Source organism: Triplophysa dalaica, chromosome 12, assembly GCF_015846415.1.
Source record: "Triplophysa dalaica isolate WHDGS20190420 chromosome 12, ASM1584641v1, whole genome shotgun sequence".
Lineage (NCBI taxonomy): Eukaryota > Metazoa > Chordata > Actinopteri > Cypriniformes > Nemacheilidae > Triplophysa > Triplophysa dalaica.
In genome coordinates this window covers 18,937,874-18,953,569 of record NC_079553.1, presented here as the reverse complement: position 1 = coordinate 18,953,569, position 15,696 = coordinate 18,937,874, and the positions used below count along the sequence as shown (strand labels likewise).

At 37.7% G+C, this 15,696-nt stretch overlaps 1 protein-coding gene across 3 annotated transcripts in view; it reads left to right on the top strand.

Moving 5' to 3' along the window:
• The first annotated feature begins 4,193 nt into the window (after positions 1–4,193).
• The window catches only part of zfpm2a (zinc finger protein, FOG family member 2a), a 143,276-nt gene continuing 131,773 nt past the window's right edge, over positions 4,194–15,696 (top strand). Inside the window, exon 1 of one of the 3 annotated variants that reach the window (XM_056763030.1) lies at positions 4,194–4,241. Coding sequence is in view for 1 of the 3 variants with exons in the window: in XM_056763028.1 (XP_056619006.1) it covers positions 4,934–4,973 (40 nt within the window). In the remaining 2 variants the exon portion in view is untranslated. Of the gene's footprint in view, positions 4,248–4,708; positions 4,974–15,696 lie in introns of those variants that run through there. The other 2 variants (XM_056763031.1, XM_056763028.1) reach the window with 2 other exon arrangements.

Below are 15,696 nucleotides of genomic sequence, written 5' to 3'. Positions count from 1 at the left end.
CCCACACACACACTCGTCACCTCCTCTGGATGCCAGCCAGTCCCATAATGCCAGTTGGTGTGCCATCATACGGTAGAAAACCAGTCTTGCGTCTTCAAGAGCTGCCGTTGATGCTGATGCAAAACTTCAGAAGGCAGTAAATCATATTTAAATGTGCTGCAGGCCGACACAGATATATTTAGCTGCACGTACACACACACACACACACACACACACACACACTTTCTAAGCGGTTGTTTTGCATCTGTACGAAGCAAAATGTGCAGTTGTTCTATATTTCTGTTTGACCTGACCTATAAAAGCCACTTCGTTGGTATACCTGTGTAGTAGAGGTTACAACTGTTTATTCACATTAAATAGGTCTCTTATGAAATAAATACTGTTCATTTGGATGTTACCTCATGCCTGACAAAATATTTTTAAATAAAAACTTTTATTACATTAAGTTCATGACTGTGCATTTCATCACAGCACCGTCCCATATGTCTTATAAATCCCTTCATTTCACGTTAGTGTTAAACCCTCCACTGTACACGAGTTAAAGTAGCAGCGCGTGATCTCTATGCCACTGATTTCCCCCGCGATGAGAACAGCATCATGTTAATTATTTCAACCATCTGCTGCAGCCCGTGATGGAGGCGCCCTCCACCTCACACAGATTTGTACCTGTCAGTCAAATCGCATGACCGACACGAGGCGCCGTGGCAACGTGAATGAGATCCAGTGCATGCGGAGGTCCCGAGGGATCAAACCATAGTGTGAAATTAATCTGGGTTTTATAATTTAACTGGACTCTCTGAAACCGTAATATATGCCTGTTTTTGCACAACTTGAAAAATTGTGCTTCTAGTTTGGATTGAATGAGAGGGGAAAAAGGATGGATTTGAAAGTTCTTTTTTTTACGGATGGTACAGCTTTCTAAGCATCAGGGTGGCTAATGATTTATATACAATGTTGCTTTTGTAAATGGTACATGTCATGATCGCAAAAAATATTTGAAGGTCCTATCTGCTATGCTGAAAATAATAAAGAGATTGTGTTCTATAGGTTTTCTGTAGAAAGTTAAATAACAGTCTTTAAGTGTTCTGGTCAAGCTCAAACTAACTTTTTAATCTTAATTACTTTCATAAAGCAAATTAATTGAATGTCTCTCAGCATGAAAATACAGAGCTTTTGTTACAATGCGTTTGTAAAAGATTAACAGATTTTCGAAGGGTGTTAATGGGCTGTCAACCTAAAGATCTTGCTTTTTTTAACATTTTTATAATATACCAATGTCATTCTGTTTTTTTATTAAATATGTTGTGTTTTTGAGTGAAACGAACCAACTAATGTCTTAATTAATAAAATGAAATCCTTTGTTTACAGTCAGACTCACAATGATGTCACTTCCTGAATGATGATGTCATCCGTGAAGTGCTTTTGTGAGTTACTGGGATATTACAAATAACCAACCAGTGGTTTTCAGTTAACATTGTGAAAAAGCACGTTTGTATTTGAATTAGATAAAGAAAAAAGGACAAACACCAATTATATGTTTACTTAATACTGTGATCCACGAAAACAAACAATTTCCATCTTTTTATATATTGTCCAACGTGACATTAATCATGGAAAAATGCAAAAGGTGATTTATTTATCATGACAAGCCTAACCACGGGCAGCAAAGAACTGTTGCCAAATACAGTTCTATTATTTTTTTGTATCCATGTATGCAGCGGTGAGCCTAACATTCAGGAATGAACAACACGTTTCCAATTATTATTATTATTGTACAGCAAACTATTACACAATGTCTTAAAGTCACATTTATTATCTAACCTGGTGTGCCCGGATTCATTTAATCTACCCCGAAACAAAATAAGGTTAAAGGTTTTAATAAAGGTTAAATGAAGAAAAGCAGCATTTTCTGATTTCCTCTTGCCATGACATCACCTGCAGCACAACACTTTGATTCAATTATTGATTAGTTAAAATAGCCTGTAATTCCTTGCATATGTGGTGCTGAAATTTCAGAGAAATGAAACACGTTTTCAGATATAATCCTGCCTTGAACAATGTGAAAAGAGAACACAGAAAGGACAGGGTGGCACTACACTCGCCCGGGGTCACTTAATTAATTTGGAGGTGCCTGTTAATACAAACCATACATACTGCTGATGACCTGCCGCGACAGCTAAAAAGAGGGTCAGAGAATTCAGAGGCGATCCTTTCCAGAATTACACACAACAACAGACCATGACACCTGTGGCCTTCAAATTGAACAGTTACAAAAACATTTGCACACAATAGAATATACACAGCTGTGAATGAATTGAAAATATGTATTTGTAATTTTTCAAAATATATACAATATTGAATGCATTCATAGTTCTTTCAGTAGAAAGTATCAATATACATTTCTAAACATTATTTGCCATTAATTGTAATAATCTAGTGGGATTTTTGTATAAAGGAGGAGCAAGATCTCAAAGATTCTTCGACTAAATTTCATAAATTAACTTTTATTGACTAAATCATATAATAACTATTTTCTTTTAAATAGGATTCGCTCTTGGTAGCCTACACTTGAATACAGCTTTAAACTTTGCAGGACTAGATAATGGTCAGTATGGACCATAATACATTTTTTAATTTGACCTCTAACACGAAAGAGATAAACTAACATTTTATTTACTTTTTTGAAGCATCTATAATGTGCATAAGACTATTGCATAGTTGTAATGCACTAACATGGAAATTCAAGCCTTCAACAAAATGAAATTTTTAAGTAAATTCTCATAGGATGTCTTTATATAATATTTAATAAAACATCACTTTTTTCATATTAAGAGGTCTGCATTTATTATAGGGCTTTCTGATCAATACAAATGCTGACATGTTCTGTGGCTCTGTTTAAAGCGAGAAACGCAATGTAAGTCATTGTAAGCAAATGTTACTTCTGCCACTATACCATTGACAAGAGAAATTGCAAAAAATTAAATAAAGAATGCATTTCAACCGGTATTTTACTCACACCTGCACTAAACTCTTGAAATTGAGACACAAGTTGACATAATGGACTGCAGAAATTGTATTTGCAAAACAAACTGCGACTGTACAAAGAATTAAAACATTTTTTAGCAGAACGATAATCAGAACGATTGGTTACAATATTGTAAACATTAACCATAATCAAATAAAAAATAATTCAGAAAATTTGAAACAACATGAAGCTTATAAATATGCAAAATCTATCAAATCTGTGTCTTTGGAATGAAACTCCATCTGAACCGATCACATTTCCTTAACTAATCTAACAGATCAATACTTCAGAGAGATTTTTCTAGAACATCTAGGAAGAACTATAGAATCCCAGCGTGTGATATTTCTCATCTCTCAAGCTCACAGGCCGCCAACACTGGAGCAGATGAGGCTGGGAAGAGCACACTTCCTGCCAGGATGTAATGGCTGGTGAAGGCAGAGGCAAACTGCACAGAGGCAGATAAAGGTTTCCTCAAGGTGCAGCTCAGTTGACTAGTTAACCCCTTGAAATGATGCCTTAGTTTCAGACTCTGTTCCAAAGTCCCGGAATTGGGTTACAAGATAATTTCACAGGCGACTTGCTTGTCTTACTTGGCAGTTCAACTGGCTAATTGAAGAAGGTGATTTCCAGGCCTGAAACTGTTTAAGAAATGATACGTCAAATAGGGATTTACTGTGATGTGGACATTGCAGGATTTATTTTTTATATATATGCATGTACGTATATGAATATATTTTTCAGTAAAATTGTGAACGTAGCTACTCTTATCAATCAATGTGTTAAAGTCCTATCATGAAATATATGGAAAATGTTCTCATAACTGTAAAAGTTATGGGATTTTTGTATATAGCCTAACCTAAAGTTGTGCTAGTAATGATAACTTGAATTTGAGAAATATGGCGTTTAACATCCAAATCTGTACAACATTTAATTTTGGATATTTTATCCATATAGACCTACTGTTTGTTGCTGGTTCAATGTGGGCTACACGTACACCTCCTTAAATCTAAAACATTATTTCAAGTGATGCATTGTTTACTTAACTACATTGTTTTAAAAGGCGCTCTATTTAGCCATTTTGTTAACTTCCGCAACACTGCGCCTCTTCGAAACCCCGCCCACCATATACATCTGCGCAAACTCACACAATGATTGACAAGGAGTGACCGTTACAGATGAACGAGAGGGCGCTCGCGCTTCTTCAACCAGTTTACAGGTACAGGTGTGATTTCTCATGACACTTATATCAGTAACATCCGTCAGGAGGTAGATACATTTTATTTGTGGTGTTTAAAAAAGAAATAAAATGTATTGTACAACTTTAAATGGTTTATTTTGTATTTCCCTGCCAATATTATTACTCCCGTTCGGGACTTTGAACGCGGTGACATTATACTGAGAATCAGACACAGAGACTAAGAAAAAGCATGCGATACTCTGTCAACGAATATCAGACATGTTAAGACTTTTAAGAGACAAAAACTAATGCAAGTCTTCAAACTGAACAAACAAGTTGAATGTAGTTCCATTGACACGAATTACATTTATTAAAACACGAGCGGTCACGTTTATAACGCGTGTCTGCAAGATTGTGGTCGTACGGCGCACGCGGTGGATCAAACTTCACGTTCAAACAAAAGCGCGAAACGCCTTTTCATCCGCCGTCAGTCCGAGCGGACCGCAGCTCCGCGCACACATACATACACACACACACGCACACACACTCATGAACGCGCTCACACACACGCACTGAGCGAGCGGAGCGCTTCTGAGAGAGAGAGAGAGATCCTGTGAATAATCGTCATTTCTCCTGCGACCCGTTCGGATCCTGGATGATCCATAAAAACCTCTAATAATAACCTCAAATAAGAAAAAATATTAATCAATTATCATCCGGATCGCGGCAACATGTCCCGTAGAAAGCAGAGCAACCCCCGGCAGATCAAACGTAAGTTACTGTGTTTGTTATATTATCATTTATTTCTAAACCGAGAGAAGTAAAGTTGGATAAAAGAGTGAGAGACTGTTTACGGATCAGTTTCTCATAAAGACGGAATGCAGCAGGTGCAAATATCAATATTTTCATTCGCCTTTTAATCTTTCGCCGTGTTTGTTTGTATGGTGGCATGTAGAGATGTTTCCTCTTTGTTATACAGTAAATATAACGATTGCAGACATTGTAATGTATTCTTGTTTTGAGTTGGAAGAATAAGAAATAACAAATATTTTAAATGCAAGTTTGTGTTTTTCTGAAATTAAGTGCAAAGTGCGTTTAGAATAGACGTGCATGTAACTTACTTGTTTAAGAAAAGAGATCTCATTGACTGTTTTTAGTTTTAAGTAGTTTGGATATAAAGATGCACAGCTGATTCTGAAAGCAGGGGGTCTCAGGGGTCTGTTTAGTGTCTGTCCATCTCTTAATCGTTTCGCATTTGTTGAGGCATGACGGGATGTTTTTCACGATGAAGTGATTTGCAGGACTTGTTTAATGTTTCCATTTCCAATTCAATTATGCTTGTTTAAGTTTTCTTTTGTGGTGCTTTGGAACGCAAGTTAAAACACAAGTTAGTGTTTGTCCATGATAGTAGATGCTTTCGGTTTAATGTGAATGATTTCCTTGTCATTGAATAGTTCATTGTGGTTTTAGATCATGTTGTGAAGGAATGAGTGTCTCAGGGTCTGTTTAGAGTCAGCTGCGGATGATATGATATAAAACATTGTGGGGGATGCTCGCCAGATCCCTCATACATTTTGTCTGATGTGAGCGATTACAGACATTTGATTTATTCACTGATAATGCAATAAGAAAAATACAATAAAAAGTGAAACAATTGCAAATCCCACAAATTGTAATGTGTTAAATGAAACAAAATTAAATTGGGATGTTTTTAAAAAGGATTCGACAATTTTTGCTTTTTTCAATGTGTGTTTTGTTTCTAAAAACAAATGTCAAGTTTAATAAATATGACACCGCCTAGAATAATCTTCAGTACTCTAGAGCTAAATAAATGATGTCTTTCATAAAATATGCACCATCAGTATCTTAAAAAAGATCTGTTTTCAGACGGTCACTGTTATGCTATTTCTGCAGCACAAAAGGTGATGAGATTGGACTTCTTTCAGATTTTCGTGCAAATGTTAAAAGTGTTATTATGTCAGTATTCTGAATGAGAAGGTTGTCTGAAGTGAGATCGCTGATCAGGGCCTTTACAGCGTGTGTGTGTGTGTTGAACTCAGGAAGGAAGGACAAATCTTCTTTTCGGTAAAATGTGCCTTTTAGAAAACGATTCAACTGAACTGTGGGTCGCCACGCCATACTGTCATTATAATGAGAAGCAGCTAGATTTACCCTTATTCTGAAAGCAATATATCCTTGCCAGTATTTTTGTGTATGTACCTGCAAATGCAAATGTTTTTATTTGTGTGCGTGTATGTAAGCAGTTATACTGTACACGTTTAGTTTGTAAATATATGACATCTGATTTATGATATTAAGCATCTTCATAAAATCTAATTGAACTTTGAATAGATTGTGTTCAATATTCTTCACTCACTTATTGAGGCTATTCAGCTCAAATTGTTTGTGTCTGTGGCTATACAGTAAACTCAAACACGACTGACGGTTTATGCTCCTGCTATCAGTCTGTGCGGTGCAATGTTTGCGCATTTTGTTTGATGTGGTACTTTTTCGTTATCTCATTCGTCAAGCGTGACAGCATTTGAATACCGCAGACGAGTTGGATTCAGTAAAGTGTTGACTGAGATGTTTGCATGCAAATCCATCAGCGATTTCCTTCTGAAACGCATGATGTCCAGGAGCTGACGGAGTTACCTAACAGCTCTTAACGTTCCACTGTCAGTTCATTCAGAGAGGCGGTAATACCGCGGTATTGTGTTTGGCATCGAAAAGTAGTGTGGTACCCACAGTTCCAAGTCCGACTGCACTGAGAGTCATTGTAAAGGACAAAAAGGTAGCCAGGCACAGTCCACCCCCCTCCTTGCCATACGTTGGTCGGTTATCTAAAATTGTGATTTATGCAGTATTTTAATATTTTGCTTATTCTCTCCCCTCGGGCGCTCTCCGAGCGGTGATAAAAAGGCCGGGCTGAAAAAGCACCATTAATTTGCACCGATGCCTGTGAGATAGGGGCAGATAATGGGAACGATAAGGCAGGGAGATATACCATCAGAGTCGCGATTATAACCATTAAAATTCCAACCCAGCGATCTGCAGCCAGCTGATAATTCCCTCTCCGTTTCTACCACTTTGGATGATAAGGCAAAAATAGTCATCCTCCGCTCCTTGATTAGACTGCCTGGATATCCCGATAATACTGTGATAAATTATCTATTTCTCCTTGTTTTTGGCCGTGTTACATCTGAAACCATTTTTTATCAATATTTATTTTAACTTTTATTTCCGGCCACGCCCCCGCAGGTGAAGCGGAGACCCCACTCGCCGACTTCTCTTCTTCAGTAACCCTCATCGTAATTAGAGTTTGATAAAGAGGTGATGGAGGGCGAGGCGTTTTGTGTTGAAGCTCATATCGGCGCTATCGGCTCATCTCCACACGCGGTTGCTTGCTGCTGTTGTTTCGGCCTTATCACCCCATGCCAATATGCCAATAAATTGGCCAGATTGTTAGCCGGGCCAGTGAAAATTTATGTGAGGAAGAGGTGAAAATATTGCTGATGCTGGATGGAGTGCGATTAGCTGTGCCGGAGAGCGTGATGTCTCTCTCTCTCTGCTCAGGAATGCCTGTTGGCGCTTTAATAGGCAGGGCAGATACACAGGTTGGCCGGCGGAAAGCATGCCCCGTGGTGTGATTTGTCTGTAAAATTTCCTCTTAAGTTGTGCGTGTGGTGTTGCAGAGCAGGCAGGGTGGTGAGGGTAAGGGTAAGGTGCTCTCCGTCCTTCTTTTACAAGACTGAAACGGGATGTAAGACATCAGATGCAACGTATTGACCAAATTCTATGACATCGTATGATTAGCAGGGACGGCAATCCCAGAATGCAGTGTGCTGAATTGAACGATAACTATAAATCGAAGATGGCGGACAAAGCGTGAGAGACTAAAGTGGTTCGCTTTTTAATATCTCTATTTAACAGCTTTCCTGTGGCTCAGTGGTCAGAGTATGGCGTTAGCAATGTACATAGGCACTAAGTCAGAAAGAAATGTATAGTGATTGCAAACATAAGTCGCTTTGGATCAAAGCGTCTGCCAAATATATATATATGTAAATGTAAATATTGTATTTTCTGTAAGTTTAGTGAATGTAGTAGACTTATGTTTTATCGACTGCTGTCATCTTAGCGTTTTTTTCCCCCAGATTTTTTTGTTGTTGACACAATCAAGTGAGTTGACTGCTGTGTTGCACACTGTTTTGTGATAGTCGCAGTGGTGTGTTTCAAATCTCTTATAAGCTTCCATCATTTATGACGCTGTCTTAGAAAGCAAGCAGATGATAAAGAATGACGGCTCACTGGGTTTTTGGAGCAGTGCCCATCTGTTCACGCTCACGGCTGCTCTGTTCGTTGGATTTTAAACTGTAAGGTCCATTCATACACCAGTGAGACATTTAGAGTTCTGATCCAGACATCTCACTTTAGAAGGGCTGTACCTACTGAGGTGCTTTGTTGTCTGCTTCCTACATAAGCACTGAGCAGCTGTCTTCTAAAACGCTGGAGGTGTCACAATATATCGGTATTGACAGGAATCGGGATATTAAAAAACATAGTTATCGAAACCATATTATCATAGTATCGTAAACAATTGAGCGCACCGGTAATTTTCTTTTGCCATAACGGTTACAAACTCTCTTCGGCTTCATACACTTTTATTTTAATTGTGGGTCATTGCCAAAAATGAATTTCACTGATGCCATTATTTATCGCTTACATGTCGATCAATACCGAGATATTATTGTTAAAGAGGATAAAGAGGGTTTTTTTACCTTGGTGTTGATTTTAATCAGCAGACAAAACATTGAGAATGTAAAACTTAACAGCACACAAAAAATCATGTTGGAGCACATGCATAGACTTTAAAATACTGTACTGTCTGGGTAAGCAGTTTTTTAGAACCAAACCTTGATTTGGACAGTTCTCATTGTGACGGGTTAAACATTAGAGATGAACCCCAGGATCAACCACTCCATGTTTTGGGCTGACATTCTGTTTAAGATCCGGTGTCGTTCTACATTTTCATTTATGCATTTGGCAGACACTTTTATCCAAAGCGACCTGCATTGCATTGTACTACACATTTGTTTCAGACTATGTGCAATCCCCTGGGATCGACTCCATGACCTTTACGTTGTTAGCATAATTCTCTTACCACTCAGCCAAAGGAAAGCTAAAAGTTTAAAATGTTCTAGATGATTTATAGGTCCAAACAAAGATGTGTGAAGTCTTATTGGATGTGCACATTTTTATTGCTGTAATATATCTGTGATCTTGCTTGAAATGCTTTTTTTGTTGCTCTATGAGACTGTCACTGCATACATGGGTTATACTTTTAACTCCGCCCACCAGATGATGATGTCATGAGAGCTCGGTCTGGCCTATCAGGTGACACTTATATCTCTGGATGGGGTTTATCACAGACCTGACTTATGATGGCACAGTTAAAGTGTTTACTGACTCTCCTGCCAAAATGTCAGCTTGTGTGAGTGTAGATATGTTTATGTTAGAGATGAAAAGAATGGAGTGTGTGATTTGGAATCAGTTTATTCCCACTGGATTTACTGTATTCTGTATTATAGTATTTTTATTTTTATGCTTTTTTGTTTAAAGTAATTGGTAAATGTCTGTAGAGTTGAGCGTGTGTGGGGTTTGGAATTAACAGGCTTATCAGTTTATTATCACAGGATTAAGCTTAACTTGATTTTATTTTATAGTGTTCTATTTTTATACCGTTTTGTTTTAAACTAGTTGTCTGTGGAGCTTATTCTGTGTGTGTGTGTGTGTTTATGTGTGTGTGTAAGAGACATGAATCTGTGTGTTATGTAGATTTTGTCCTTACACTCATGTTATCTTATCAGGAAAAGTGTGACTGTGTGTGTGTATTATATGTCAGTGTGTTGTACAACAGCATCGTCGACCAAAGCAGCTCATGCCTGTGATGGTTTTGGAGGGAATATCATGTAGGGAATATCATGTAGTCAAATCAGAGCTCCATTGAGACGACGCTCTCATACCTCAGACCTTTTCTGTCAAATTCCACTGATGAAAGTGTGTTGCGTGCTGTTCCACGTAGATTTATGTCTCATGACGAACGCTTGCTGGATGCCAACTTTCCTTTCGACATCTGTTGGCTGCCAATAACAGCTTGTGTTGTTTTGTCTTTTCTAAGCCGAGAGATTCGTTTGACTCGGAGCGAATATGTGTGCCACAATAAAGACAACTATCAACTAGACAACAGAACTATCGTCGGTTTCATCGGATGCACACTACTGGCCCAATGTCAACATCTGGTCTATGTGGCGAATAATATAACTATTTACGTTTTATTTTGTATATTCATTAAATTAAATAAACAATAAGTTGAATTGGTCATGTAACTTTGTAGCATTTCAGTTTGGCCAAGAAACAGTTATTTTACCGTTAACCCCAAATAATACTTGCTTGACATACTTTTTGCAGGGATTCTATTCTTTGTGGATTTGTACCGAAAGTTAAGTTTGGGCCACAAAAGCAAATTGACAAGCGCAAATTGTTGTAGCGCCCCCTTGCAGTAAAACTGGAAAAACAATGCACACTGGTGTTTGTTATGAATCTGCCTAGAAGATTTTGAATGCAACAACGCACAAAATCAACAATGCATACTTAATAGTGTTTTAGGACTGCTGTTGTGTGACTTGATGCCTTAAAGTTGTGAATTTACTGTACGAAGATTGTTTGTATGCCTTTCCTAGAAAAATTATACATTCAGACGGGCATATAGAGCTGAAGAAGCTCAACCGTAGGAGCTGTCATTTCTTTGGTTCTCTCTGAGGTTTATTTTCACCCAAACATTCCCGTTTTTCTGTCAGTCTGTCTCTGTGTGCAGAATGCATCAGGGTTGTCTGTTTCAAAAGGTGGAGGTCACTTCCTGCCAAAGTTTCCTCTTTATCATCCTTTTTCCTGAATTCCTCGCATATTATTCCAGAGCTGACAGTTCTGAGGTCACACCAATGTGTTGTGATATTTGCACAGATGGAAGGGCTGTAAACAATATCTTCATTTCGAGACTGCCGCTCATGAATTTATGCTTGTCGTCACTTCAGATTAGCTTTGGCTCTCATTTACTTGTTAATAGTTAAAAATTCTGTTGTGTTTCTAAATTGAGCAGAATCTAGTTCATAGAATAGTTCACCTAAAAAACTGATTTCATCACCAGCAAGTTGTTACAAATACCTACATTTGTTTCTTCAGGAATCTAAAAGGAGAAATTGAAATGTCTGTCTCTGTTTGAAACATAAAATGCGAGTCTTTTTTATTTATTTATTGGCATATTCATATGGACTGTTATGAAACATGTACATTTATTGTACATTTATTGTGCTTATTTTAAGCAGACAGAGACAGAGTCTATGTAAACATTGCTTTTCCTTATTTTTCCATAAGTTTTCCATACGTGAAAAAATAGCCACACAGGAAACTTTCAAGGACGAGCGGATGTTGACAGAATATTCATTTTTAGGTGAACTAATCCTTTAAGTCACCGTTTTCCTTGAAGGACCTTACAAGATCAAATCACAGAAATTGTACTTGACTAATCTGTGTGGTCTGTTGTTTAGTTTATTTAGCCGTGATATCAATGATCAGTCTATTGAGCTCCGGGTTACAATTGACTTTCAGCCTTGAAGTTAATAGCCTTGTGTCTTGCTTGTACAGATCAATATTGGTATTAATTAATCAGCTCTATCAGCTGTACCATCTGATTCTATTTGTTGTTACATCGGCGCGATATCAATACGGAAAGTGTACTCCCTGATCGCCATGGCAACTTCATCGCTCAGGTCAAAGAAAGTTTATCTTATCTTGCTGCCGAGAGTGGCAAACTGCTTAGAAATCTAGTTTAGACTCTCAGATCATCGATTCTCTTTCTCTCTCGTGCTCTCTCGCTCTCTCTTACTCTGTGGTCTGCATTCTGATCAAGACATACATTTAAAACATTATTTAAAGTCTTGAACTACCACATGAAAAAAATACTGTTGTATACTTTAATATTCGCTATAGTAAACTGTGCTAAAATTAATATTTACTATGGTATGGTTCAAAAACAAATTTAAAGGATTATTAAGTATTTAGTTTACTAAAGCTTATCAATTCTCTATTGTAAACAATATGGAATACTACAAAACATTACTGTGCATTTTCACTACCGTGGTTAACCGTATTACCGAACACCGACACGAGCCTATTATACCACAATATTTTTTCAGGTGGATTTAATTTTGCAAGATTCAAAAGATGACATTCACATTTGTGATATATGTCAACAATGGTTTCATCTTTGTCTTTTTTTATTGCTCATAATGAATTATAGATGAAACTTCCTGGGCAAGATTGTTACTTTTCTGAGATCTCCATTAAGTCTTTTGAGCTATAAAGGAGCATCTTCTGTGCAATAATAATTTCATTTGGCTCAGAAACCTTAAGACGTGTTTAGCCTGTGGTTCACTTTCTAGATGTGTGTGTTCACAGAGGTGTGAGTCATTATTCAGAAATTGACTCATTTGAGTTTCCAAATATTGTTACGTTCCATTTAATTTGGAAAGTCAGAATTTCCAGCTGCTTACATGGAAGAGAGTACTTCAGTACCACCTTTGCCAGACTTCCAACTTTCTACTCCAACTCTGTATGGCATCATACAAATCTAACATCGAGTTGAACTCTGTATTATGTACGAGATGTGCTTTTGTCCAGATTTTTTTAAATGAAGCAGAATCTGATTTTGATTCAAATAGCCTCTTTGGTTGCGGTTATTTATTCCGGTGTGGCCCATCTCACCGTGCGACAACTCTCTCTTTCGCTCTCTCTTTTGTCTCACCCACTTGTTCTCCCAAAGGTCCCAGTTGTAGCCCAGTTTACAGTTTGGTTCCAGCGTGGTTATATACCTCATCAGGCTGAGAATAGCCCCCGGGGAGCCCAACACACAGCCGCTTGCATTTTTTCCCATCCTGCCTAGGGGACACATTCGCTTCATTTAACATTCTCTATTTGGCCCCTGCCAAAAGGCGAATCAGCTAGAGAACAAGTGAGAGGGGCCGCATCACGAATTTGCTCGCTTCACATGCACATGTCCTTCACCCTGGCTTGGAACATCACCGCCGTGGAGATACGGCTCAATTAAGTGTGTTTCACGGGTTAGGCCGCCAATCTGGCCAACAACATTTTATCACCGGAAATCTTACCATGTAATGAATTTGGATATTGAGTCGGGGTAAGTCTGGATGAGAGAGAGAGAGAGAGAGAGAGAGAGAGAGAGAGAGAGAGAGAGAGAGAGCGCGATGAACAAATACAAAATAAGTGAGGCTTTAGTCAGTATCATCATTAACTCTCTGTGTGACAAGTTTTATTTATTTGTTTTTCAAAGTTTTAGGTTGTTTGATTTAAATTCTAAGATTGTTTCCCTTTAATATGTTATCCATCCCAGTAATTCTAAATACCTTCAGGTGCTTCTCCAAAAATTCCTTGAATTTTGAAATTAAGGGACGTAAATAAAAAATCTCTTATTTTGATTGCAGATTTTGCTATCTAAGCAAATAGCTCAGTGTGGGACCTTGTCAAGATTTAAAACTCCAGAGAAGACATTAGACTCTTAGAAGAATCGTGTAAGAAAGAGAGTAATGTTTCTCATAGACAGCAATGAAGTTAAATGATCAAGATATTATATATGTGAGCTAGCAATGATGTGCATGTTCCATACGATCATCCCTTCTTTTCCACTCACATTAAGATACTTTGCGGGAAAAATCTTTTTTCATACGCGGTGACCTTAAGCTGATTAGAGAAATATTGAAGTGTGAGGTTTTGGCAGGAATTAGCTGAACCCGTGTATCTGATGGAGAGGTTTGGGCATTGCTTGGGAAACATCATTAAGGAAGAGGTGCTGTGGAGGATTATATCTCAGGCCTTTCACTTCAATTTGTACATCAGCATTTCTTCAGGACTGTAATTTAAAGCGGACCTCATGTTTCAGACTTGCTGGAAAATCACAGGAGACAAAGCTGTGGAAAGTAAACAGATCAACGGTTTGTGTCAGATATGTAAGGAAACGGAAACAAACTTCCAGAACGTGTTTCGATCTACACAAAGGCAAAGTTTCGAGAATGGGTTCAATGGAGCACATGTCTCAGGTTTGTTATGATGTGGAATTTTGGTAAAAACGAGTTTTATATTCTTAAAATTACATGACGAACATCATTTTAATGTCTTTAGCTGTGCAGTTGGATAGTTGAATCGGCGTATACCGTACACAGCGAGTTCGCCAGTATGAATGGCATTGTGTTCAGAACGACTCACACTCGAATGACTCAATAGAACTGATTCATTTTGAACTATTGAACTTTTCTGTTACCAGCAAATATAAGAGATCATTGAATCATTTAAAGTGAACCACAGAGAATGCAATATGTGAATGAGCTTCGCTCATTCTGTAAGACTGGTTAATTCAGTTGGCTATTGTGGGCTAAAAAGTAAGTTGAAAATGTTTGATAAAAAAACATTTATGTTTGGTAAAATAAAAGTAATGTCATCAAATTTTATTAGAACTCTTAATATGTCAAAGTCACTTTGGTTAAGCCACTTAAAGGTACGGTAAGCCGTGTGTATGTAGAAGATGCTGGTTCAAACAGAATATTCGGTGTGTTTTGGTGTTTATATCTGCTGGGATTTACAGGGACAAACATTTGACCATCATCATCTTTTCTTAAGCCAGTGAAACAGGATAACACACACACACACGTGGGTCAGACGATAAGAGGCACAGTACTGATTGATTGATGTCTGCCTCTACGTTTGACAGCCAGTTTTGGATCAGTGTGTTTGATTCTCGCTCACAGATTGAAGTTTGGCAAATGTGAAGGACAAAAAGGTCACAGATATTCGTCTCGTTCTCTCTCATCTCCCTTCTGTCTGTCTGCGCTGGTCTCATGAAACTTGTTATGCTGCAGCGGTCAAGTAGAGTCCGCTGTGGGCTGTTTGTGTTTTTATCCCTACTGAAACACACAAATAGAGATTTTTACAGTACTAATTTAATTTTTATGCATTTATTTTAAACTGTTTACATTTGTTCACAGTAAATATGAATGAATTCTGGATTGACATTTTATTTGTATGCATAAACCATAATTTGGAACCGCTAGCTCCAAGCTGTACTAGCTGAGCTGACCAAATATAAATCCAGCTTTGTGTTTTACAACCTCAACTATCTTACTAAAATCTCACAAAAGTGACTTTGTAATAGCTCATAAGAATTAAAATTGTGTTGCGTCTGAATCATAATCTGAACTCTAATTGTTCAAATCATATGACTCTTAACTAAAGCTGAATGTATAATGGCATTAGACTGGACATTACACATAATCTATAACGCTGAACGGTTTGTTCATGCTGTTATATGAATGTTTATTTCTTGATTGAAATCTGATTGATTACAATCTAGAACGAGTTCTGCTCCGCT